Raw genomic sequence first — 27,560 nt, 5'->3', positions numbered from 1 at the left:
CATGGTGACAGTGTGGTCAGAGGGAGGCCATGGCTTCAGTGGAATGTGGGCAGGCAATGTTTCAGGCCAGTCCTGGGGTCTGTGTCTTCATCCTGCTGAATTTTCAGAAATACAGAGGGACAAACAGATAATCCATCTCAGAGAATGGCAAAGCATCCTCACTGTGCGTTTGTCCCCAAGAATAAATACCACAAATTCTTCTAAGATTCTTTACCTATATTCTTCTCCCTTTCCCTCTTAAGAATCATAGAATCGTAGAGCTGAAAGACCTATAGATGGAGTGTTTGACTGTTGTGAGGTAGGGCTGACAGAATGGATCATTTGGGGACTCTAGAAATATATGTATTTCTCATTGAGCTATTTGTTTGGGGTAATTATTAACTGCCATGAGATGTCTTACATAAGAAACCATGGATGCAGCAGGGCAAGTCTTTAGATATGGGCATCCAGAGTTAGCCAAATGGGGAAGCCCAGAGCCAAGTGTGGGAGTGGGCATTAGACAACACAACCAGGCCCCAAGTGGACATTTCCAGCTCCGAAGGAAATCTGACAAAAGCCTCTTCCTGTATGTATCACTTGTTACTATTAGCATTATTGAAACTCACCATCAGTTACCGCTCCCAGCATCTTCCTGGTCTGACTACCTGGGCACAGAGTGAAAGAGGAGGCAAATAGTGTCACAGTGTAAAAAGATGGAATGACCTGCCTGAGTCCTTTTTTAAAAATGAGTAGGGGATAACAATGAGATTTGGAAAATGGTAAGTTATTTTAGCTCCATTCATAGAGAAAGACTTGCTTCCAAACTGTGCCCGATGGTTCTGCAGCATGCCACAACACTTGGGCTACTTCTAGTAATCTGGTTCAATCTGTTATTTCCAGTGGTCGTATTGGAAATTGAACATAACATTTAGAAAATCAGAATTATTAAGAGGACTGAAATTCCTGTGAACTTCCAGAACTGTTTGGAGTGACTCCTATGGTTCAGAGAGGAGATATAAAAATGGTGCTGTGGATAGACAGAACCATGGTTCTATATCTTTCCAAAATGACTAGACAATAAAGTAGACATATTTATGATCGTTTAAGACTACCACAGGGTCAATTTGGTGAGTTGTATAAAAATTAACCATTAATTGAAGAATAAAATATTTGTACAGAAGTTGTTTCACACATATCATTGGAATCTAAACTCTCTACAGCTATCAGTTACATGATATTAATTGTTCTAGCCCAGTAGAGCTACCAAACAGAAAGTAGTAAAAATTATCTGTAAATTATTAAAAGCTGAAAGTAATCATCACCACAGACATTTATAAGTAGTTTTTGTATATGTAATGACTAAAATAAAAAATAATCATGTAAATGGTATTTTTGGTAACTTGGTAGAATGTACAGAGCCCTGGCCATAGAATCAACAGATGTAGGTTTTAGTCCTGGTTTTGCCATTTGGTATGTATTTGACCTTAGGGAACTCATTTAGCCTCCCTGAGTCTGTGGAAAGGGAATAATAGTGCCTCTGCTGAAATATCATAAAGTTATTATGAGGTTAATGTAAGATAATATAAGTGAAAATGTTCTGTAAATTCTAAGTCACTGTTAATATCCAATATTATCTTTATTGGATTATAACTGTAAAATCTAGGATGTTAGTATTTCAGGAGATACTAACTTAGCTTATGTTTATGTTAGGAATTGATATTTTTCCCATTTTATCTCTGTTCTTGGTGCATAGATTTTTGTGAAGAGAAACTGTTTTTAATAGAAGCCTTCAGATTACCCATTTTATTTCCGAAGAGGGCAAAGGGCAGAAAGTATGTTCATAAAATAAGAGGAAGAAGGTATCTGGAAGTTACCACTATGACTCCATCCCCACAGTGGGGTCTGTGGGTTGCCTCAGAAGAAAGGATCATGAAGTGGCCATGAATCCATGGTTGATGGGATTAGGCTGCATAAAAGACCCATAGGCATGATGAACCTCTTAGGACAGCTTGTCATCGTTGCTCACTTAGGTTAATGTTAAGATTAGCTCTCTAGGGGCCAGCCCCGTGGCGTAGCGGTTGAGTGCATGTGCTCTGCTACTGGCGGCCCGGGTTCGGATCCCAGGCGCGCACGGACGCACCGCTTCTCCGGCCATGCTGAGGCGGCGTCCCACATACAGCAACTAGCAGGATGTGCAACTATGACATACAACTATCTACTGGGGCTTTGGGGAGAAAAAGGGAAAAAAAAAAGGACAAGGATTGGCAATTTGTTAGCTCAGGGCCGGTCTTCCTCAGCAAAAAGAGGAGGATTGGCATGGATATTAGCTCAGGGCTGATCTTCCTCACAAAAAAAAAAAAAAATTAGCTGTCTAGTGTTTATATTAGCCAATTTTGAATCTGTATTGTTTATTGATTGAAACCTAACATATATCCCTCTTTGCGTTGAAATAAAGTAATCAGTTACCAGATGCATTAATTAGTAATATAGAGACTTTAAGTTCCCTGGGGTAGAGATGACGTGTGTTCTCTTCAGGATCCTGAGGAGCCCTGGATATTTTCTGTAGTTCCAACAGGGCGGCTTCTTGAAGTATTTAGTTGTATTCAGGGAGTCACTAACCCCCAGGAAGAATCTTACCAATGTATATATATTTTCTAAAGGCAGTTTCAAACTGAAAGGTTTTTGAAGCAGGAGAACTGAACAGTTTCAGATGCTCAGGTGGCTCAAGCTAGGAATTGAGAGTGCTGGGAGATGCAGGGTAGTCTGTGGAAAAGAGCACTGTACTTAGAGGAACATCAGAACTACATTTTAGCTGTATAATCATAACCAAACCTTTCATCTCTCTTAGCCTCCACTTCCTTATTTATAAAATGCATATATTAACATCGGTTCTCCCTACCTTAGAGGCTATTGTGAGGATCAAAAGAAATAAAGTAAGGCCTTTGTAATTCTCATGCAGTAGATGGATGGAGAGTGTCCAAGCCGTCAGTCATCAGTTGAGTACCTCCCATGGTCTGTGTCCTGTGAGGTATACAGAGAAATAAAAGGCATATTCTGTGCCTGTAAGGAGAAAGAGAGACAGAGGCAGAGACAAGGAGAGAACAGTCCCAGGTAGCACATACCTAGTGCTGATTGTGTGGTAAAGACAGTAGTAGGAATTCAAAGGGAAGAAGACAGCTTTGGGCTAGAGTGTCAAAGAAGAAGAAAAGAGATTTGACATAGAGCTTGAAGAATGGTTATGATTTTCACTGGTGGAGGGGGACAGGGAAGGAATTCCTGGCCTGAGAGGTGGTGTGAGCAGAGGTACAGAGAAGGTAAACACAAGGCAGATTCAGGAGATGGTATGCAAAGCATTTGGAGTCTAGGGAGGGAAGCAATGGAAGATAAGGTTGTGAAGGTTGGGACTAAATTGTCACAAGACTTTTCATGAAAGCTAAGTGGTCTGAATTTTATTCCAGAATCAATCCAGGTTCTTGAATAGTAAGAGTAACAGTAACAATACTTTATATCTACATAGTGCTATATGTTTTCAAGGTATTTTTAAAGGCACTGACTCATTTGGTTCTTTCAGCAAGTCTCTAAGTTAGGGCTGGCAAGGATGATCATGCCCATTGGACACATGGGAAACAGAGGGGCGGAGAGGTCATGTGGTTGCTCCAAAGTTACACAACAAGTAAGTGAGGGAGATCCTATCACTCCTGGTCTGCTTTCCTCAGTGTAAAGACACTTTAGGAAGATGAATCTAGCAGCAAAATGAAGATGGACCAGAGTGAGAAAAAATAAAAGAGGCCAGTTAAGAAGCTACCCACCAAGTTGTCCAGATGGAAGGTTTCAATAGTCTATATTAGTGTAATGGCCCTCAGAATGGATATAACATCGATAACAAGAGAAGTGATGCACTCAATAATCCTATCTTTAACCTCTGATGACATGGAAGGGTTTCTAAAAATAAAGCGAGGTCCAAGGTTCAAGCCTGAGTAAGTGACTGAGCATTAGCCTTACCCACATTCACTCTTTACCCTCATCCTGACAGGCTGCCAGCCATTCCTTTTATTCTCCTTCCTGTTATAGCCCTGATCACCTTCTAATTATGTATAAGTAGGGAGACTGTGAGATCCTTAGTAATTGTGCTAGCCCCAGTGACTGGCACAGAGCAGCTCCTGACAACGGTTAATTAAACATTGAGCAATTGAATGAATGAATGAGTGAATGAATGAATGCCCTCAGAGCTTTTTTCCTAAATCTCAGGTCAAGTCATATGATCCTTTTTTGAAGAGACTTCAGTGGTTGCCCCTTTGTCTATAAAACAAAGCCACAATTCCTTTGCACAGCATTCGTGGCGGTCCACTGTCTAGGCAGCTTCACCTACCCCGGCATTGACCCCCCTACTCTGCTCTGCGGTCTCTCTGCACTCCTCTCCATTCCTAAACACAGAAAGCAGCTTTGTATCTCTGTGCCTTGCTCATAATAGTTCTCCCATCTAAATGCCAATCAAATCCTACTCGTCCATAAAAATTCAGCTCAAGTGCGGCCTCCTCCATGAGCCCCTCTCCACTGGGCCTCATCAGGACAGATCTCCCATCCTTCCCCTCACTTACCGTTACAGGTCTCAACCAGGGCTGCCTCACATATCCATCTCCCTGACAAGTCCACCCACATAGGGCCTGGCAGAGTGGTGGCACCTTGTAAGGGCTCAAATAAAAGAAAAGAAAGAAAAATAGCAAAAAAGCTGCTTAGGGGAGAAGGTAATGACCTTAATTTTCATGTTTTCTTATAAAATTTACCCCTTTCTACAAATTTTCTCTCCGTGAAAAAATTCCTTTAAACATTGCATATCTAGACAAAGAAACTGCTTCTCTTTCTCTGCCTGTTAAGATACAGGCTAGTTTTACTTTACTGTCCAGGGATGTTCTTATTCCTTACTCAGTGGGAAAAGCTCACTCAAACAAAAGGAAGAAACTGACATATTTTGGATTGACAGATGTCAAGGGACACCACCATCTCATTTCCTTGTTGATTAATTTGAAGGTAATTTCCTGGTAACCCAGGCTTCCAAAAATTTATTTTAAGTGGCATGTTGGTAAAAGAAAATTAATTTCTCTGCGTTAAACTTGCCAGATTTTGAATTAATTGCATGAGCATAACAATCAATTAATAAATGTTAAGCAAACAAGGGAAAATTGGTCAATTAAAAATGACAAAATTGATTCCAAGGGTAGATAAACCAAAAGATTGTCATAGTGCTCACTTCTAAGTTTGGATGTCTTGCCTCTGTACACTCTACCTCTCATTTTTTACACGGCATTCGAATTGCTGAAGCTTTATTATAATTTCTTATAAATAAATTACCACCTAAGCCTTCTTCGCTGCTTTAGCGGGATTAAGGAAATCAAACATCAACAGCCGTCTTCCAGTAGCTATGAGGAGAAGGTCATTGCTTTGGGAAAGCGTGCCACCACACTGCGGAAGCGTTTTTGAAAGGGAAGCCTTTGCAAAGTGGACTAACATTCGCTAAATATTGGCCAGAACTCTGCCAGGAGAAACCCCTATATATTGCCTTCTTTTCTCCTGATCATAAACTCAGATGTCTTCCAGAGACTAGGCCAAGTGCCTAGGGAGAGTGCTTACCTTCTTAGAACATTCAAATTGAACCTTCTTAAACACAGCACTGTCTGTACTTTCATATCTGGGGCTGAATGTGGCCTGGGATGCATGGATTTACTCTCCTGGCCTGGATTTTGAAATTTGTTCCCCACACTTGAAAAGATAGATGCTTTGGAAATGATGTCTAAAAAAAGTATATGAAGAATAGAATTTGTCTTGTGAAAATATCTGCAGGCTGCACAGGCTTTATAACTGTGGGGCGTTATTATTGTTTACCTGGCCTGCTATGCTTTAGTCCTGGCTCAATAGTGTGTTTTATCAGAAAATACCCTCATTGTTCTCTGAGACGTGGACTAAAAGGATCAGGGATTGGAGAATGCACATCACTAATTTCCCCATTTTGCCAAGAGCATTTATCATAACAGATATGTATAAAATTTCTAGAACTATTTATATTTTAGCAACTAGAAGATCTCTGAATAAAGTGTGGAAAAAAATGAGACTAGAGAACTACATTTAAACTTCTACTTCCTTCTGAATCTTCACTTGAATGTTAACAATTTCTCAATCTTAATGTAACCAAAACAAAACCCACCTCTCAAAACGTTTTTGCTGTCCCCCAGCCCTTTCCATCTCAGTAAGTGGCACCATCTTCCATCCTGGGGCTCTGGCCAAAAGCTTAGGAGTATCCTTTGAGACCATTCTTGACCTCAGACCTCACATTTAGTACATCACCAAATTCTGTCAACTCTGCCTTTAGAGTGTATGTGCAACCCAATTACTTCCCACCATTTCCTCCTGGGCTGCCATCATCTCCCCACCTGGACCTCTGCAGGAGCCTCCTACTTGGCCTTCCTGCTTCCCCCGGGGCCCCCAGTGCAGCCATTTACAGCAGCCAGAAACACTTATCAGATCTCATCACTCCCTCTTTGTCCCTCCTTTTCATCATTGTATCCCCAGAGCCTGGAACAGTGCCGGCAATATATTAATCTCAGTGATACTTGTTGAATGAATGAAATCATGTTGTTTGGATGAGGTACACAAAATGCTGCAGGAGCATCTGGACATTTGAGAAGCATTATCTGACCAGGTAGAAACCAGGGAAGAGTAAGACGCCTGCCCCTGAATCTGAGTAATTCACACCTCTGCCAGTCCACTGCTCACCTCATTCCTCCCTGCAGTGTCCTGGAAAAAGAGAGGTTGTGGGTGGGTGGGCTAAGTTTGCCCATACTGCCTAAGGCCTCTCCTTTGGGGGTTATGTCTCCCCAAACCAAAGTAGGAATAAAAAAGTCAGGTGCTGATTCTAGTTTAAACTTTTAAACAGTTGCAAAAATACTTGGGAGTCATGATAGCACAAGTCACTCCAATAATCAAAAGAATCATTACTTGTTTTGCTAAAATCCCAGGGAAATGGAACAAGATGTGATATTTCAGCACTAATGAGGTTGTGCCCGAAGAAGTGTGATTTTAATTGTGATAGATTTGGAGAATCCATTGCGAAACTGCAGGAGAACAGCATGCTCTTCCCAGTTCCAGGGCAAGTGCATTAATATCCCATGTTTTTGTTTTATTTAGTCTTTGCTGGCTGTGTGGAGAATCACCTAAGGTAATGGGAGAGCTACTAGGACTACATCAAATAGAACCCTATAAAGAAACTTTATTTTCTCCTCCCACGCTGTGAATGGAGACTGCACGATAGAGGAATATTTGTCTTGTGTTGCCTTACAACCTACGAGATTGATTTGCTTTGCCACTGACAGTTCTGATCCTGACACAACCTTTCCACCACCTTCCATCCTTCAAAGATTGAAAGTCACCACTTTAGTATACTGGCTCACTAAGCCTTTACACTGGCAGACGGAGGAAAGGAGTTTCTGCAGAATTTTTCTTCATCCGGAAGACTGGTCTGGGCTGGGTCTGTAAGCTCCTGGTGGAAGTCTGCATATGAGCTGTGGTGCTGATTACTTCATTAGAACCCTGTGCGCTTCAAGAGCCATATGCTTTCAAGTTTCTTTAAATGGTATTAGGGAAAAATATCCTCAAGGCATTATTTTTAAAGGGGACTTCAAACGTTCCCCAAGAAAAAAAAAAGTATAGCACGTTTGAACTCCAGAGGGTTGCAGGAGAAATCTTACTTATCAAGACTGTGAAAATGGAGCCATCTTTTCAGTTTCAGGGTAAAGTAAGTGTTGGTCACAATCAGGGATGAATTTGAAATGTGGATGGAGAAGGATGCAGAAAATCTCCAAATCCTTGAATCCTTACCATAAAATAGCAAGGAAGAAGATGACTTGAGGAAGGGAATTTTTTTTTCAAAATAGTTTTCGTTCTTATATTCGATGGAATAAAGAGAATTGAGCACTCTCCCCATATCTTGCAGAGTGCAAAAGTCTACAAGTTCTTCCCGTTTTGTTCCACGTAGGAGACACTTCTAAAATGATTTCCCCCTCTTGTGTTAAATGTATTCAAACTTATATCTTAAAGACCTGGGATCAAGGCTCCAGGTAGGGCTAGGCTATTCGTTTCGAGTTTCCCTGCAGAGGGTCTGCTTCAGAGGTCAAATCTAAGAGACACTTCTTCAAGTGTAAACCCCCCTTCTCTAAATAGATCCCAACCTGATCTCATTTAATGCATTGATGCCTGGTTTCTTAGGCATTATAGTTGCCATATTACATATCAAAAGGACTCTTGAGAAATTCCCTCGAATTGATAATTCTAGTTTCTTATGTATAACTACTCTATATTCACTCAGAGGACAGCTGCATTGTATGCTAAACCATGGATCGTAGAAATTGGTCCCTTTGTATGTAGGTTTGTATTAAATTGAGATGCTCTTTTTCTTTTCCCTGTTTGTTCCCACACTTGAGTTCCTGGTGTCAGTTTGTATTTGGCTTCTTGAGCGTATTAAAGTTTTTCTAGTGCTTATGATGTTCTTGCCAAGAGCACACTTGCAGCAATCTGCACTAGAACAGTCTTTGTGCCAATTACTTCAAAAAGTATTCTTTAAAATAAAAAGAGGGAGGGAGTTTTTTTTCTTTTTTTTTTTAGGGAACTTTCAGGTTATAGTGTGGTGGTTTCAATTTTAATTTTGTAGTCAGTCTTCCTGAAATGATGACTTATAGGCTCTGGAATGTGCATCTTTGGGTTGTTTTCTCTCTCTTCTTTTAAAGCCTTTCTACAAAATGGAAGTTCTGATAAAGACATACAAGTAACGGGGGAATCAGTAGCTTGGAGGAAACTGCTGTCGCTGCTGACACCACACCCTCATCTATTTAAACAGCTTTGGAAAGGAAACTGCTAGAAGCTTGTTAAAGAGTTTCCAAATGTGTGACTGTAAATGACTATCTCTAATCATGGCTGAATAAACCAAATGCAGCAAATGAGCTGGTGACACGCACGAAAGTCATAGGAGTGTTTTGAATTGCATATGCTGAACGGATAATAACCCATGTCAGTGCCAGGGGGTCTTTTGAAGGTTAAAATCCTAAGTTTGATCGCATCATTTATATATATAAATATAAACACATTTGGGAAAACAAAAGAGGAAAATGGAAAGGCGTATGTCCTCTGAAATGCACTACTAAACAGCAGAAGAAGCAGTGGGCAAGAGATTCGGAGACCTCACTTTTCTTCCTGTGTCTGCCACTAACTGGCTTTGTGTCGTGGGCAAGACATTTCACCTCCCCAGGCCTCAGTCCCCACATCTGTTTAGTGGTAGGGTTGCACGAGGAGGTGGTCCACAAGGCCCCCTCCAGCTCCAGCGTGCAGCGTGCAGTCTTTCTGGGATGCTGAACACAAAGAGGTCTTGGCAAGGGCGTGGATTCATTCACTCTGTAAAGCAAGACGTTTTGAGAGGCATGTCCTTACTAGAAATTACCCTCATTAAGGATGAAATTTAGGATTAAATTAGCAGCCTTATAAAATATTAGCTATAGGTTTGGAGGGCAGATTAAGAAACAGTGAAGAAAATGTCCTTTGTTAATCAATGCTAAACACATAACATCCGGCCTCACAAAGAATGGAAACCAAGATAATAGAGGTGGAAAGTTATAGAGGCTTAGGGCTGTGATGATGGGTCAAGGCTTCACGTTCAGAGATGTCGGATTTAATAGACACTACACTGAGGAAAGGTCTCAGAGGCCCTGTCCTTAGGCCCCCTCACTTTCCCAATGAGGAAATTGATGCAGAGCAAGGAGGTCCTTGCAGTCAAACACAGAACTACATGTGGCCTGAGTGTGCCAGGAAAACTGAGGAATCTTGCCTTCTGGTCTATAGTCTTTGTTTCTTGTTCATATTTGGGTCTAAAGTGCCCAGCTTAAGAGAACTCTCTTTGTTCTTTCATTACTTTAAGAGTCCTAGATACCTACTGTAGCCTCCTAGATAGTGATCATTTTTAGGTTTGATCATTAAGGAGTTTTATGTCTAAATTTGGGGGATACTGGGGTTTTAATTTTTTCACAGTGTTTATGACCCATCTGTTTGCTTTAAAATTTTTTAATTATCAGAAATATAATTGTTAATATTTGTGTGTCTCCCCTTTAAGGGGATGGCTGCTTTAAAAAATATTTCAGCTCTTGACATAGCAGAGTTGCATTTCCACAAGGACCAGTCCACCCATCTACATGGATAATTGTCTTTAATTCTGCATCCTCTGCAACTGAGGAAGAGAGAGGTAGCTGACTCCCCTATCTAAGAGCTATTCCTTTACAGGTTTTCCTTGGTTATCAAAATGCAATCAGCTGTTCTCCTATAGAGCTTCAGGTTGGGTGGAGGGGATAGAGTAAGGCTGCTTGAGCATTTTCCCAGGACAGCAGAGAGCTCTCTGCAACTGCTGTCTTTAGGCAGAGAAGCCCTTGGTCTATGGTACACAGTTGTCTTTGGACATTTGTTGCAATATAGACCGTCTGGGTACAAATTCTCCTAGGAAACTCAAGAGAAACAAAGGCTAAGGAGACTGACTTAGAACAAGACTAGTTGTTAAACTCAAGAAACTTAAGTAAAATGCACATTCAACAAAGGTGTTAAGCAAAGATAGGAAACAGAAAATATGTGAGTTATATTATATCTTTCCTAATAAGAGCTCATGGGTTCTAAAGAAAATATATAACCTGGTATAATATTTCTTTGGGGAGAAATTGGTGGGGGGGGGGCAGTTTCTATTCCTTACCTGGCACGAGACTAGTTCCACACCTTTTGATTTTCTTTAATGTTGTTAGGAAATACACTTGCAGTCTGTTACATTGAGAAGAACTGCCCCTCTACCTTCAAGACAGTGGCACTAAGCCACAAGCGGCCTCTGGGGGCCATGCAGGGTGATACCTCCTCCTCCACATCAAATGCCAGAGGAATAGAAAAGTTGCCTTCCACAGAGGTGCAGTGGTCCTCTGTCCTTCTCTAGGAGACTTTAATAAAGTAACTGAATCAAACAAAATTTGATCAGATGCGTATAGTTCAGCCTTCTTGCTTTGCCCCATAACAATTTATCGAGGTGTTTCTACCCGTGGTCCTGTTTTATTAAATGATATTTGAAGTGTTCCACTCTCTGAGAAAATGTGGTTTATATCTTTGGCATACATTTACATAATCTCGTTAAGGAGATCTCTCCAGCTTAGTTAAACTATCCCAATAAAAAATCTTAACTGTGGTAGAAGAAAGACTATTTTCTCCAAGGGAACAGGAAACAAATATGGAGTTCAGACACATTTTGAAAAGCTAAGGCTGTAATTATAGTTATATTTTTTATGTTACGTACTTGAAGTTTGTTAACAGAGATGGATGGGAAGTAATTGTTATGTTTGGAGGATACAGTCATGTAAGAATAGAATGCTGTGGCTAATGTATTTTAAATGTGGGTTTTAAAAATAATTTTTTTATTTGTGGCCTTAGAAAATGTTTCTACATTTAAAAAAATAAAAAATAGAGGGTGATAAATTGCCACCATCTCTCAGCTCCCCACTGGAGCCATCAAATTAAGGGTTAACCTCCCAGGATTCCCCTGAATTAATCAGGAGCTAAGCCAGAGGCAGGCAGGGGGTGGGGGAAGGGTTGACAGAGCCCGACCTCCCCCAGGAGGCTTGTGGCACAACAGAGCAGCCCACTGTGGCGTGGCCACTGAGAGAATGCAGACCTTCACACAATAAAGGAGCCTTGACAGGGCTCCAGGCTGCTCCCTCAGGCGGCCCTGTGCCCTGATCCCACATCAGCCCAGGCTTCCTGCTCATCACGCGCTGATCCTCCATTTTCTAAGAGCCAAGACGAGGGGTTGTGTTCTGTAGAGGAGGGTTTTTTTCAGTCCAGATTTAACCGTATGTATGTTCATCTTTCTTTGCTCGTTTTGGAGGCAGTCTGTAATGACCTCTGGGTCATCTTTCTTAACCTCTCTAGATGTGTGTTCAGCTCTCTAGATAAAGAGGAAGCTGCAGGTGGATGGACCATGTGGCCTGCCCTTAAAGCGGGACTTAAAGGACTGCTCTGCCCACCACTGGCACCCAAAGCACTTGCAGCGCTTGGTGAATGCAGATTCCCAGGCCCCTCCCTCAATTTAAAGAATCCAAAGTTTTGAGGGTGGGACCTGGGAATCCACATTATTAATAAGCTCTTCAGGTGGTTCTTATGCACGTTCAAATTTAAGAACCACTAACCCTAGAGATTTTTTGTTTAAAATAAATCCCTGATATCAGCATTAGGTGTTTTGAGCTTTCCAATTAAAGAACAAAATATGTTTTCCCTTGTGTACCAGGCCCATTTAGTTATTTTAGTTATTTGTGTACAGGACAGAGCAAGTTGATTTCATCTGTAAGAGGAGGAATGCCCATGTTCATGCTTGTGCCTGAGTCTTTTCCTTCAGGACCTTAGTGTCTCGGTGAGAGCAGAGAAATTAGCCCCTAGCTTCCTTCCTTCCTCTGCCTTCCATAGCCAGAATGCCCTTACCTACAGCTTCAGGTCTGTTTAATTCCTGAACTGACCTTCACTGAGTCTTGCCAGGAATCAGACCAGTATCAAATGGTTGTGCTCCAATTACATCCCTCTTCCTGTTCACCTCATTTCCGTTCAAACCAAATGGAGTCCCTGAGTATTAACACTTTCTAATTGTAGTCTTTTTATCCAACAGGACTGGCTTCTGCCAGGGTTCCTCTTTTTTAACTTTGACCAGGATGCTTCCCTGGTACCCAATCTCACCTCCTCTCTTCTCCACAGCTGCCCTTAAATTAAGCCCATCTGAGACCTTCTCTAGTTCTTGGTGGTTGTCTAGCCTTAAGCACTGAATCCCACCCAACATTGAAGATCCCTGATCTTAGGGAAATTCTTAGGACAAATTCCCAGAAAGCTTCCCACCGGCCACGTGGTTCCTGGGTTGATGGCCGTCTCCATGCTTCCTTGATGATGAGACATTTCAGGACCACCTCTCCCGTTGCATCCCCCTTGGCCCTGGAAGAGGTCTGCATTTTCACCCGCTCCCTTCCAATTCCTCATTTCCCCCTGAATCTCACCTCTGCCTTGAGAAGTCAACTCTTCCCTCTTCTGACTTTTCTGATCCCCATTGCTACAGTCCCATTGTGAATTATGACAAAGTCTACTAGAGTCAGTTTCTAGAAATAAAATCTGAGATCCTAGAAAGGGAAAGGAAATGGCATTCTTGTTCTCCTGCTCCTTACAGGGCTCAAAGGCACCTCCTTCAGTTATGAGCCCTCTTCTCCATAGTGCTTGCCTCTGTGGACATGTACTTGGTCTCAGCTAAGGCTTTTTTTGTTTTTTTTTTCAGGCCTCGTGCAAAGACCTAGGTGGCAGGAGTCAGACAGGGATACAGAGACCCGTTCAGGCAGATTCTTCAACCTATGAACATGGTCTAAATCTGGGAAAACCCACTCCCTAACAATTTGCATGAGGGAATTTACTTGAGGTTGATACTCTCGTGCTGGTTTAGATTAAGTTGTTATGCTGTAGGCTGGATGTTTAGGTTCAGAAGACCTGGCTAAACCCTTATCTTTCAGCAAGTCGTGGGCTACCTTGAAGCCCCCATCACTTAAAAATAATTAGCTGACTCTCCCACCTGAGCTAGTGATTTGATGATCTGTATGCTAAACCAGACTCCTGCAGAGGAATAAAAGAAAAAAGACCAGAGTGCCAGAAGGAAGCTTAATTTTTAAGGTAAATTTGGATTCCCTCAAAGGACAAGTGAAAAATCTCTGAAGATGCTCTAAACCCAGGGAATCCATAGGTTTTTCAGGCCTGCAGCTTTTTTTGTTCTCTATTTGCCTAGCCCTATGCTGTACTTGACATTATATGTGGAAAATAATGCACATAATACTCAGCGCTTCCTTTTGATAAAGAAAGCGTTTCATATTACTAGTGCTGAGATTTATTCCTAAAAGAATGGAGAATAGCTTCCAGATGTATTTTTTTGTCACAGACTTTCTCTCCTTGAGTATTGGCAGAGGGGAGGTTTTATCAAGGTCTTTGTGATGGGCTTGTTTATAATGAGAAGATATTAGTGGAGCACATCTAAGTGTTTATCACTAACAGACGACTGAAAGGCGCATATGGCAGGAAGAGAAATATATATTTGTCCAAGAAACATGGCTTGTTAACACTCCCACACTCGTCCTAAACTCTGTGGACGTGTACTTACACCATCGCGCACATCCACTCATTGTGTCAGAGAAGAAAAATAAAAGTCAAAGAATGATTTCTTCAATATGGGTCTGTCAAATAATGCTACTTTGAATATTTTTATCAAAGATGGTGGGATTTAACTCCGAAATCCTGTGCATTCTGCTTCACTGTGGCTGGCATCTGGGCAGTGCTGTGTAAGGGGTTTAGGAAAATACGGGCTTTAGCATCTTTGTACAGCTCTTTATGATAAAACAAGAACAATGAAAAGAAGCATGAGGATTGAGCTCTTATATAAAATTGAACTCGGGAGCAAAGGATCTTTTAGTTCAGAAATCTCTTTTGAAGAATGTCTATAGATTAACGACCAGACTAAGATGAACCTTCAGAACACAGAGGTAATTTTTACCCAGCTTTGGCAAAAACTGAAGCATTGTTCCAACTCAGATATGACTCACAAAACCCTATTGATTAATTCTTAAAGTAATCTCTGCATTTATTAATGTGCAGCTGTACTCGGAAACTCCTGCCCCCACCATGGAGTTGTAAAGGGTGGGGGGTAGTACTACAGCACAGTAAAGGTCACTGAATTGAGCATTAGGTCCAAGAATTCTCCAGAACTTTGCCGGGACCCTAGATATCATCACCTGATTCTTATCCTCCATTTCATATCTGAGAAAATGCTGCCATGGCCAAGCTAGATGACTTGCCAAAATTACCAGAACCAGAACTGAAATCAGATGTTCTGTTTCCCAATTCAATGTTATTTCTACTCCATGATATTCCTTTCATTTTAAAGTAATTATGTTATTTTTATAGTTTCATGGCTCTTGACATAATATTAGTATTTAGGCTTAATATATTTGTATTCAAAATCATTTCCCATTTACCTAATTAACTTTACAAGGAAGCCATCCCATTCTTTGAGATGTTACCCCTGGGACTGGTGACAATATGGCAAGTTTAACATCTATGTCAGAATGGAATTGTGAATGGAGAAAAAGAGGCTTAGAGTTTTCAGAAATTTTCATTTTTTTAACAAAAATAATCATTATAGAGCAAGAAAACCTCAATTTAGAGAAAAACATAATTTGCCTAAGGCTTCAGATACTCAAAGGGGGGGAAAATGCCTTTGGTATTCTTCTCTTATCTCTCTTTTCTCCATTGGTAATTCCATTACATTTATTGGTTTTAACATTGCCTCCAGCAAAAAAAAAAAAAAAAAAACCTTCCAAAACTATACCTTCAACTACCATCTCTTAAGTGCCCACCTCCTTTTTCCAGCTATCCCCTGGACACCTTGTGCAGGATCTCCCCAGGCTGCTCAAAAACAAAATATCCACAGGGGATCTTTGTCCCTTTTTCAACAATTCCTGCATTCCTAATTACTATCCAGCCTGTCATCATCATCATTGTCATCCCATGAGACAGGCTCAGAATTGTGGTTCTTCTCCCCAGGTCCCACTGCCATTTCTACTGCTGGTACCTGCCATTTTGGCCCATCTCTGCCTGTTCTGCTGACACCAGTCGAAGTGCTCCTGGAGCCCTGGGCATTCCTGATAGATTCCCTTTTATACCCATTTGTTCTAGCCCTTTTCTCTCTTCGGAAAGCCCTTTCACATTCTATGATCGTATCTTACATCAACAATTTATGCTAATGCCTTCCTGATCCATTCAGTCCAAAGTATTTTCTACTGACCCTGAATCCCCAAAGATCTTATTCTATACCTTCCTTATGGGGCATACTTGTTACTTAATAAACATAGTATTTGTTGAGCATATACCGTGTGTACATTCTTGTTCTCTTGCCCCTCACAGGGCCCAAAGACACTTTATTTACATTTTCACTTAATCCTCTCAGCAGCTCTATAAAACCTGGAAGGGCCTCTACCCTAGGAATCTATAACTAGTCTTGGATACAGCTTGGATAAGGGGACTTTTAAAGACTCCTTGGGTGAGTCAATGTATAGGAAGGTTGAGAACCACTGGTATAACTCCAAACCCACTAGCCAGATGTTCTCCAGTAGCAGGTGTGACCTTTGAAGCTTTAAAAAACAAACAAATGCTGGACCCCATCCTAGTCCTACCAAATCAGAATCTCTGGGGGATAAAGCCCAGGAATCCCTGTGGTAACAGAGCTTCACCGGTGATTCTGTCACGTAGCCAGGATGGAGAACCACTTTCTTGATCAGGCAGTGTGTTCTCCCAATATTACTATACTACAAGTAATTCTACATGTACACTCCCTGTGACGATATGGTCCACTCCTGAGACTACTATGTAGCCTGTAAACGCTTTGTGGACAGGTTTACATGTGATTGATCTTGGTCTGCTCCCTGGCACTGCCAAGGTCCCTTGCACATAATGTGTTTTAGAAACTAAAGAACCAATAAAATGCCCTTTGATGACTTTATTAAGAAAACAAGGAACAGCTTTACAGAGTACTTCTTCTCTTTGACTAGGTTTTTAATCTCTAATATACTGACCTAGAAACTAAGCAAGTCATTTCAATTCTCTGAGCATCATAGTTACACAGCTATGTAGCGTCAGAGCTAGGATTTGAACCTTGCTCTTCTAACAATACTCTTTCCTCTACATCTCAGGCCTCAAAAGCAACTACAAAGTGAAAAATCAACTACCTGTGTGTTTGGATACATGCTGTCAGACATCTTTCTAAAATTTGAACATAACCTGTTGCATGGTAAAAAAAAAAAAAAGCTGTTGGCATTATGAAATGAGTTTGGAAAAATACATCAATTTAAAACCAAAAATTAACAGATACCTGTTTCTTCTTGTCAGCCCCACCCTCCCACATGCCCAGACGTACAGACATACATACACACAAACACACCCTCTAATTGTTCTTTGACATTTCTTGACAGCTATTTAGTCACTGCATTAGTAATTTTCTTAGTTTTTTTGTTCTTCTTCTTCTTAGTTTGTGCTATTTCTCAAAGACTTTTCAAATGACCTGAGCTCCTGGTTATAAGTGAAATCTTTTTAAAGGTTCATATACAGTTTACTTAAGGCATCTGGTATAAACTTCTAATGCTTCGATCAATATAAATAGGCATATAAAATGCATACAGGCATAACAAAGTTGAAAGGATACTCAAACAAGACCTGGAAACCTGGAATCTAGGCTCTTTTTTGCCACTTCCAAGCCAGGTGACTCTGGACAGGGAATGAACTTTCCAGAGCGTCTTTTCTCACCAAAAAAATGAAGGAGAGAAGGACCTAAGATAGACTCTCCTAAATTTTCTTCTAAATATGAAATTTTTATGATCCTTTAAAATAATAATATTTCATTTATTAGGCCATTGTTCAAGATTAAATTAATAAACCGTCCTTATCCTTATTATTCAGTTGATGTTTTTAAAGGTGAACAGAATTACAATGAAATTTGTAGACTTCTTTACAATTTAGAAAGTGTTCACCTCCATTACCCCTTTTGATTTTCGTAAGATAACTGCACATTAGTCATTATTATCCCCATTTCACAGGAAAGGAAATTGAGATGCAGAGAGGTTGAAATGCACTCTATGCATTTGTGTGTAACCCAGGGTAACAAAATCATAAAATAGCGACTCTAGTGGACCCTACTGGGCCCACCTTTTGACACCTCGATGGCTGCAGGCAAAGCTGGAGATCAGAGGCCAGGAAAATGGGACATGCAGACAGCTCCCCCAGCAGCCTGTCTGCCTTCCCAAAATGTTATCTAGCCCAGATGCCTTTAAATTGCTTTGGAATTGAATACCAAGTGGGGATGTATTTAACATCTCATTCTGGGTGTGTATTTTCTGAGCATTTATAGATCTGTGTTTTTCCAAGAAGCTGAGTGTTCCTGATAAAACAAGACAGATAATGATAAATGAGCATCTATGTAAGCCTAGCTGGGAGGAGGACCAGGGACTGTTAACACCCCTCCTGTGAAGTTAATCCCATTTCTTTTAGCTATTTCTTTATTAGTTAATGAGGTCTTGCAAAAATGTGTGTCTGTGCTGGTGTTTCAGCATCCTTGCCTCCAGGAACATTTTCAAATACAGTATTCATAAAGAAGCTCATCTGACCAAAGCTTAAAGCAGAGGTGCATTAAGTATGAATTTAGTCAACTTCAAATGTGTGTGGTCGAAAAGCTGCTCCTGGAATAACCCAGATAATCCTCCTTTTTGGTGTTTCCAGATCTGTAGCTTTGGGCACAAACGTGAAGGGGGACGGGGAAGAGGTAGTATTTAGAACAGCCCAGACTGAAGGGCAGCCCTGTAAGCTTTGATCCTGCTTCCTGACAGCAGTGTGGCTTGCTTTTGGAAAACTGAAAAACTTAAAGGAAACAAAAACAAAATGAAAAAGGAATCACCGTTCAAGCCCCTAGGAAGGAAAGCAGATGCTACATCTTATTGTTCCTGGGAGGCAAGAGACCCGCTTCCCACCTCAGTTCCTTATGGCAAAGAGGGAAAAGCAGAGCCTCAAAGGACGTTTTGGCACTCCGTGATGCATTTGGAGAGGTGAACCAAATGTGGAAACTTGGTTAACTACTAAACTGAGCTCTGTGGTACGGTGAATCACGGTGATCACCTCTGCGACCTGGTTTTGGAGGGTCCCCCACACTGCAGCAGGGTCCTAGGAACACAGCTAAAGTACACACACACACACACTCATCCCCAACACTCCCACACCCTTACACACCCAACTTCCATCATCCCAAAGCATAGCCACACAAATCCTTCATATTTTCCACCCTTTTATGATTTTGTTTCCCCAAAACGTCATTTAAGGAAGTTGCCTATGGCTCTCCTTCCATGTGCAGTTTATAATAAGCAAAAGAACTTTTGCAAAAGACACTTTTATAGACATAATACTATTTAAAATGTGTGAGGATGATGAACCCATTTTGTTTGGTTCTGGGTGGCCTGTACTATCTATGGTATACTTGGGCTAAGAAACCAAAAATTACAGCCCAGTATTCTCCCTCCTGTTTCTCTTCAAGTAACCAAAATGAGCCACCAAAATGGTGCAAGTCTTCATGACCCTACTTTAGTATGAGCTCAAGGAACAAATGACAAGCCAAAGTCCACTGTCCTTCAACCCCATAGGGCACTGCAAGAAATCATGGTGTTGGGGCTGGGCCGGTGGCAGAGCAGTTAAATTTGCGTACTCCACTTCGGAGGCCTGGGGTTCACAGGTTCGAATCCCAGCCACAGACCTACACACCACTCATCAAGCCATGTGTGGCAGCATCTCACATACAAAATAGAGGAAGATAGGCACAGGTGTTAGCTCAGGGTTAATCTTCCTCACCAAAAAAAAAAAAAAGAAAAGAAATCGCGGTGTTGCTGGTAACTCAGTGCTGCCTCACATGGAATATCTATGCTCGAAAGGACCCATTCATGTCATTGCCACTGAGTCTTTTATTCAGTGGAGTCTTTGGCCATTTTTGCATTGTCAACCCCCAAATGAAGGAAAGCTCTCAACCACACTTCTGAAAGGAGATGGCCATGTAATCCCACTCAGTAGAAATTTGGAAAGAGACAGACATCGTCCATTAAGAGGGGCTGATAATGCAAACGTTTCCTTCTGCAGCTCAGTGCTCAACTTTCTGGTCATTTTATCTGGTTATGTACTTCCTCTAAATGTAAAAACAAAAAATCCTGAAAAATAGCGATAGCGTAGTAATAATGCTACCTTGAGAAATGCTCAGAGTATAATTTCATCTCTCTTTTGTCTCTTGCCTTGAGGACATGAAGGGCACTTTGACAGCCATTGTGATTACTGAAGGTACAAGCTAATGTTGGTTGTGCCAGATGTAATTTTGCATTTCTCAAAAGAAATACTGTTACATCCAGATATAAATTTGACTGGATCCTTTACTTACTGTTCTATTACAGGTGATTCACATAACAGGCCGCCTACGACTGAGGGTGTCGCTGTCCCACGGGAGGACCGTCCCCAGCCAAATCATGGGTCTCGTGGTTGTGGCTCATGCCTTGCCTCCCCCTACGATCAATGAAGTCAGAATTGACTGCCATATGTTCGTCACTCGAGTGAATATGGACCTCAATATCATTTACTGTGAAAATAGGTACTTCGTTTTTGTCTTCATTTGCCCATTGTATATTGCCCATTGGTGAGGGTTGGTGTTTTCAGCAGTCTGAAGGATTTTACTCTCCCAATGAGGCTCATTATAAATCCTGATCTTATTTTTAACGGCTGCTTGGATTGACACCAAACATGCTTTTTATTTAAAATTTACATTGCTGCCCTGATTTACATTAGGGACAACAATGGAATGAATTGGGATACCCAGGCATCCATATGCTATAATGTTTTGGCTGAGAACCCAAGGAGAAAGCAGGGCTGAGACATTATTGGCAAAATGATGCAGCAAAAGCTATCTCCTGAGGCCTCAGCCAGGCCCACTTCCTGACTACTGCAGGACCTAGCCTCGGGATGGTCGGTGTTCATAAAGGCATCAAGGACGTTGTCTTAGCGCGGGCTGCTATAACAAATTACCACAGGCTGGGGGACTTAAACAACAGACATTTGTTTCTCACAATTCTGGAGGCCAGGAAGTTCAAGGTCAAGGTGTAGGCTGATCAGGTGCCTGAAAACCCTCTTCCTGGCTGTCAGATGGCTGCCTTCTTGCTGTGTGCTCACACAGGGGAGAGAGAGCTCTGGTCTCTTACTCTTCTTATAAGGACACTCATCCCATTGTGGGGGCTCCATCCTCATGACCTCATCTGAACCTAATTACCTCCTAAAGGCCCCACCTCCTCATACCATCACATTGAGGGTAAGGACTTCAATATAGAAATTTAGGGGGTACACAAATATTCAGTCCATAAAACGTGTAGAGAACAAATGAGAATTTGAGGCCCCCACAGGAAAAAGGGCAAAAAAGAAATTTGCAAGACTATTAAGTAAAACTTCATAATCCTGAGGATTTCACTTTTATAAATTAAGAAGAGATAACTCATAATATGAATGACTTGGCAGTCCTTCCTCAACACTCAGCTTTAGAAAAGGACTTTTTAGCCTCTGGTTAAAAAGTTCACTTTTTCCATTAAGCACAAAACAAGGGACAAGGAAATGGGACAGTGCCCCTTCAGACCTTTCACCTAGAAGTCACCAGCCCATCATCAGACTGATCTGAAGAAGAGAGAGTCACTGTGTGCGGGCAGAGGGGTGGGGAGGAGCTACACACACCTGGGCTGTGGGAAGGAAGCTTTGGCAGTGCTACCCATCCCCCGGTGCCCCAGGGGGAATTACTGAGTCCATTTTGAGAGGATGCTTTTGTGGCATGGATATTGTCAGGCATGAAGGCAGTATGTGTTCACTGAGCCCTGTGAGTGCCTTCAGAGGGGAAAGGAAAGAGCAGAATGATCAAGTGGCTTGAGTAATTGACCTCTTCAGGGCCTAGCCAAGAGGAAGACAGACGGCATCTGCCTTCAGTCCATTGGGAAGCACTAAAGGTGTTGAGACCGAGTTAGAAATGCCAACCATTTCCGGTCAGGATTGGATTCCGAGGAAAGCATTCACCTGTAGGAAAAGATTCCCACCTGAGCTATTAGCAGTCAATGGATTAGAAGAATAAAGTCACTATTATTTAATAAGTAACTCTAAATCTATTTTTCAAGTATTATTGTCATTTATTAAAATTTTTATCATTGTGACTGTATACTTGGCTATGTCTAAGGTATTCTGGAATGGACAAAGAATACCAGGAAAGACAGCCAGAATGATTAGCTCGAGTTGGCAAGCAGTAATAAAGATAGCTAATGTTTATTGAATGCTTACTACGCACTCAGCAACTTGTGCAGCTCACTGTATACACCATCTCATTTAAGCTTGAGGACAGTTCTGTGAGGGAGGTGTCCTCACTGTCTCCATAACCCTCAGGCAATTTCAGCTTAGAGAGAAAGGTTGAGTGACTTGCTCAAGGCCACTATTCAAAACCAAATCTGCTAGATTCAAAAGCTATGCACTTAGCTACACCCTGTGGGGCCTCCCTGCGTTCCTTGTCTCTGATTTTTCTTCAGAAGTCAGGCTAACTGGTAAGGAATTGTTCAGAGTAACCGCTGAGAGGACCTTTCATACATTTGCACCCGTGAAAGAACACAATTACAGCCTCAAAGCTGTTTATTCTCTGATTAAAAATGTAGAATGCTGGAGATGGCTCTTCCATCAGGGAGACAGACAGAAAGTAAGGATGGACTCCATGCTTCTTTGAAAACATACGTCAGCTCCCTCGATTTCGATTTACCACCACCACTGGCTCCAAAATACGGAGCCTCATCTTATTTACCTAACTCCCAGTGACTGTCCAAGCCCAAAACCATCCCTTAATCTTCATTCCTGTGATCACAGATTGATGAATTCTGTTGAAGCGCTCCATGGACCTGAATGCCTTACGGTGCCACTCTAGTAATTGAGATCATTTTCTGTGACCTACTTTAAGCTTTTTTTCTTCCTGTTTAAAAACAAAAAGTTTTCTGCAACCTCTCATTAGCCCATACAATACAGCACCATTTCCCAACTGAAGATGATAGTAATTGTTAAGAAAGACCTGTGCTCGGGGCCGGCCCCGTGGCGTAGCGGTTAAGTGCGCACACTCCGCTGCTGGTGGCTCAGGTTCGGATCCTGGGCGCACACCATGCACCGTTTGTCAGGCCGTGCTGTGGCGGCCTCCCATATAAAGTGGAGGAAGATGGGCACAGATGTTAGCCCAGGGCCAGTCTTCCTCAGCAAAAAGAGGAGGATTGGCATCAGATGTTAGCTCAGGGCTGATCGTCCTCACAAAAAAAAAAAAAAAAAAAAGACCTGTGCTAAAGGTAACTGCATCTTTGATCTGAGGGGAAAGCATACCATGTGCACATTCATTTCATTTCATTCATTAATCCCTTCACCGACCTCGTTGGTTGTTTGTAGATAGGGAAACTGAGGCTCAGAGTACAAGATGCCATCAGGATGCCACTCCTGATATAGGTCATCAGACTGGTCTGGAGCTTTCTACACATGTATCAAGAGGTCTTGATCACTGAGCTGGTCACGTTCACCACGGTAACAGGCTCTGGTGCATAGAAGAGCTTCAGTTGTTTGAAGGGTTTTATTCAAATACAGAATCAGCTAAAGAAACATCCTTCCTAAAGAACGAAGTGGCTTTTTCCCAGGGTTTATTGTTTCATTAGGGGATTGCTCACTAGAAACTGATGCTGCTCCTTGACTCTGCAGACTGGTCCTTTCCCCACATTCCCCAGGACGGCCTCGGGCAAAGCTGGCATCTAATGCTTTCAGAGGAGCTGGCAAATTTCAGAAACACCAATGAGGGCCTTTTAATTTGTTTCCTCATTTGCAGAAAGGGGGTGTAAACCGCTTGGAAAGCAGCTGATGGTTTTAGGAAAACATCAGCTAATCTGTTTTGCACTAGAAAAGCATGGAATCCTGAGAAAACATTCCCTTTTATTGCTTCATTTAGTTTTATCTTACCAAGAATTCTAGTTTGGTCAAAAATATTATTTAAATTGCTAGACATTGAGAAATGCACTCACTGGGTAGTGTGTTTTAATTACATTCCATATTATTCTGTTTTTGTTTTGTTTCTTATTTTCCCCCCTTGGGGGTCAGATTTAACTCCCAACGGCGATCTCATGGGCTTCTGAAATGTGTCATTTCTAAAGATTCACTTCATATTTGAATATATCGTAAGTCATAAACCATAAAAAGCATAGGGACAGGAAAGAGAATAAATTAAACAAAAACTATATTCTCTTTTGGACTGACCACAACGAATCTGTACTTGGACAGGAAGGAGGGTAATAAGCATTTTGACGTGTTTGTGTAGACGAGGCAGGTTCCCCCACCACGTTTTCCAATTTTTCTTCTATTTTCCTGTGCTCCTGCCTGAGGACATTGACGTCTGGACAATCAATGACAGAGGCTTACACACACGTACTGTTGAGCACAAGCCTGGAAGAACTGCTGAAATGGTTTAAAAGTTTCTGTGTGCAAGCCACCACAAAGTACCAGTTAAAAGAGCCGGGAGTGAAAGCTGAGCTCCCAAAAGACTAAGACTAAAAAAGATAATACCCCCAGGCATCTGTATGTCTCAGCATTTAAATTATATCCCTTGAAATGCCAATTTGGACGTCTTGCCAAGCAGCAGCTGAAGCCCTTTTTCATGGAAATACCCAATAGAAGACCAATCTGTTTAAATGAAAGGTGTCTCTAATCATTTGATATAAACATAACATGTTTTTATTTTATTATGTAACCTTGAATTATCTTGGCCTCTAATGAGGGTCTTGCATTGTTACTGATTCTCAATAATTTCATGGAATTATGTTGCCTAAATGTATATTCCGATGCCAAAAAAAGAAAAGAAAAGCCTAATTATCTAAACACAATTGCTTGATCCGGCACATTTCCTACTTTTGCAAAAGTCTGTGAAACGTTAAAGAAATAATCTTATCTATAAAGGGTTCTCCCTCAGGGTGCCACTTCCTCATGGGTACCCTGCTCTAACGAAAATCGTCAGCAGATTTGTTTCTGAGTCATTGGACGGTGGCTGTATTTCCCCTCTTCTGACTTCCAGACTGTGTTCTTCTGTCTGTAGGATTAGTGATTATATGGATCTGACGCCTGTAGACATCGTAGGGAAGAGATGCTACCACTTCATCCACGCAGAAGACGTCGAGGGCATCAGGCACAGTCACCTGGACTGTAAGTACCGCCTGTGTGTGGGAGCAACCTCGCTGGTGCCATCTCTCTCTGACGTTCGGTTTCAGTGTCGACTTTTCCCATCTTGTCTCCTGTGTACATTTGAGGTGACTGTCACCGTGCGGTGAGAACAAGTGAGACATAAATCACTTCAACTTGTGTTGGAATTAGATTGAAAGTTGGACCTCGGGCCCAGAGAAATTGCTGGATCTTTAGGCACTCACCCGGGATTTTGTGGTCTCGTATGCTCTCTCTCCCATGAAGTGATGGGGGAACCTTTGTCTTAAGTGCTTTCTTGACCCTTTCATTTTCTAGAGAGCAACTTCCTCTCTGAAATTTGTGGTCTCGGTTTCAAAATATACCTGGAAGAAGACAAGTTCAAATAGGTGCCTATAAAAATTCCTACTTGACTAGCCACAAAACTGGGGTGAGGGGGAAGCCCGGGCACAGAGGCAGAGCACATCCTGTGGACACAGCAGCTCTCAAAGGCAGTGTCTTTTCACTGTGTTTCTGGAAAGAGGGTTATTCAGAGGAGCAGGTACCTCCATCTCCTGACTCCTGGGGGAGAGAACCTAATCTCAGCTCTTTCAGTCTGATTCCCAACTCCGGCCCCACAGGCTCACCTCCAAGGCACTTTTGTGGCGTTTAAGCAAAGCAGGACCAGCAGTTTTCTGGCTGAGTCTAAGCAGACCTCGCACATGAGCATCCTCATGCAGTTCTCCCTCATTAGACTCAGCTGGGCTGTTTACGCTGTGTGTGGAAGGGGTCTGACAATCCTGTAACACAGGAGGCACTGATCCGGTGGACATCTTAGAAAGGGGCTGCCCTTTTCCAGCCAGAGGTCCTTTTTATGACCCATTAGTAGACTCTTCCTAAAAGATGGGGGTCCTACCAGCTATATTCCAGAAAGTTCTAAACCAGTTCTGTACTCTGGTTTTAAATACATGCAGGGGCCGGCCCCGTGGCATAGTGGTTAAGTGCGCACTCTCCGCTGCTTGCGGCCCGGGTTTGGATCCCAGGCGCGCACTGATGTACTACTGCTTGTCGGGTCATGCTGTGATGGCGTCCCACATAAAGTGGAGGAAGATCAGCACGGATGTTTTCTCAGGGCCAGTCTTCCTCAGCAAAAAGAGGATTAGCGTGGATGTTAGCTCAGGGCTGATCTTCGTCACAAGAAAATAAAAAATAAATACATGCAAGGTGCCACAAATGAGATGGTACAGCTTGAAGTTGAAGTTTTATGTAGTAAAACTGTTACTGGATCCATACCCAGGTTCTTTACCTGCCACACAAGAGGGGCCAAATAAAACTAGAACGCCAGGCTTATGGCAAGGAAAGAGTTTTTATTTCTGGTGACGTCAGCCGGCAGAGGAGAGCTCTCAAATTTGTCCCGTCTCCCCGAAAGTTGGGAGGCAAGGAGTTTTAGAGGTTGTGAGGAATGTGGCTGCTGGTAGGCAGGGGGAGCCTGTGGCCTTGCTGGTCAGCGCTTTCCCACCAGCCTGCCTTTGGCCTTGTGACGCTGCTGGCAGGGAGGAGGATGGTGGATAAGGGAATTGCAGGTGGGTGTCCTTCAACCGTCTCTGTCTCCATGGTGGATGGTGGATTTTGGTGCCAGGAAGCCAAGGAGTGGAAGTCTGAGAAGCTTTAGCTTCTTGATATCAGTTTCCCTGTAACAAACCTCAAGAACCGGTAATTAGCCAAAACGTCAGTGTGAGCCAAGCTTAAGGCCATCTGGGCTTTTAACAATTTGTAAAACAACCAATATCTATATGTGAATGTAACTTAGAGAACAGGGAAAGAAGATGAGTGCTTTTGGTTTTAACCCCATATATTCTGGGTTTCAAGTAGGGGAACTGATATCAGGGCTGGTATCAAAACCAGCCAGAAGGTCTTTTGTATTTCTTTCCTCTCCCCTTTCTTGCCATGGCCGAGGAGAGCTGTTCTAGATCCTTTCTGCCCCGTGCACTTGTTTGCTCATTTCAAACTCAGGTCTTCAAAAGCATAATGGAGAGACAGCCAGATAGCCAAAGTCTCCGAGTGTGAGCGTCTTGCAGTGTGAGCGTCTTGCATTGTGTTTTTAACCCTGCATTAGTAATGCTGACGTGGGACCAGGTTCAGTGTCAATTTCTGTATATACCGTGTCTCTGGGAAAAGCCTGCCTGCAAGGCTGCTCTCCAGCAGATTCTGCTCCCAACATGGAATGCACGTCTTGGTATCGCACACCAGGGATTTAGGAAACACTTGTTGCTAAGAATGAATGGGTGTTGTGTATCACAGAGGCAGATGGCTCTTCAATTAATTGGGGGAAAAAAAATGATGCTGTTTCCTGAAAAGAAACATCAGGTTCTTTGTAGCTGGGACTTTAGAGAAAATGGAGAAAAATCAGGATCTTTGGAGGAAGCTACAGATATGTTTTTGGACCAATATATGCCAGAGATCCAGACTTTAAAAATGAATATATTGTTTGTAGGATGCTGTCCTAGACCGTGTGTGGGGAGAGAAGGTGGTGTTTTTGATTTTGGAATCTTAAATAAGGTCGAAATTCAGAAACTTGATGCTGACAAAAGAGAACTTTGTCATTCTCAGTTATTATTTGGAAAACGTCATGGTATCTCTCTGGGATTTGATTTACAGCTTGAAGAAACACAATTCTT

General features: G+C 42.1%; 1 protein-coding gene across 1 annotated transcript in view; it reads left to right on the top strand.

Annotated features, from left to right (window-relative positions):
* NPAS3 (neuronal PAS domain protein 3) overlaps positions 1–27,560 on the top strand; it is an 827,327-nt gene that overhangs the window by 777,338 nt on the left and 22,429 nt on the right. Inside the window, exons 7-8 of the mRNA XM_087422742.1 lie at positions 20,079–20,272; positions 24,803–24,909. Coding sequence (XP_087278868.1) covers positions 20,079–20,272; positions 24,803–24,909 — 301 coding nt within the window. The remainder of the gene's footprint in view (positions 1–20,078; positions 20,273–24,802; positions 24,910–27,560) is intronic.

Source organism: Ceratotherium simum, chromosome 3, assembly GCF_057802395.1.
Source record: "Ceratotherium simum simum isolate JZ-2026a chromosome 3, ASM5780239v1, whole genome shotgun sequence".
Taxonomy (NCBI): domain Eukaryota; kingdom Metazoa; phylum Chordata; class Mammalia; order Perissodactyla; family Rhinocerotidae; genus Ceratotherium; species Ceratotherium simum.
The sequence above is the reverse complement of the archived record's forward strand: the minus strand, read 5'-3'. Positions and strand labels throughout refer to the sequence as shown.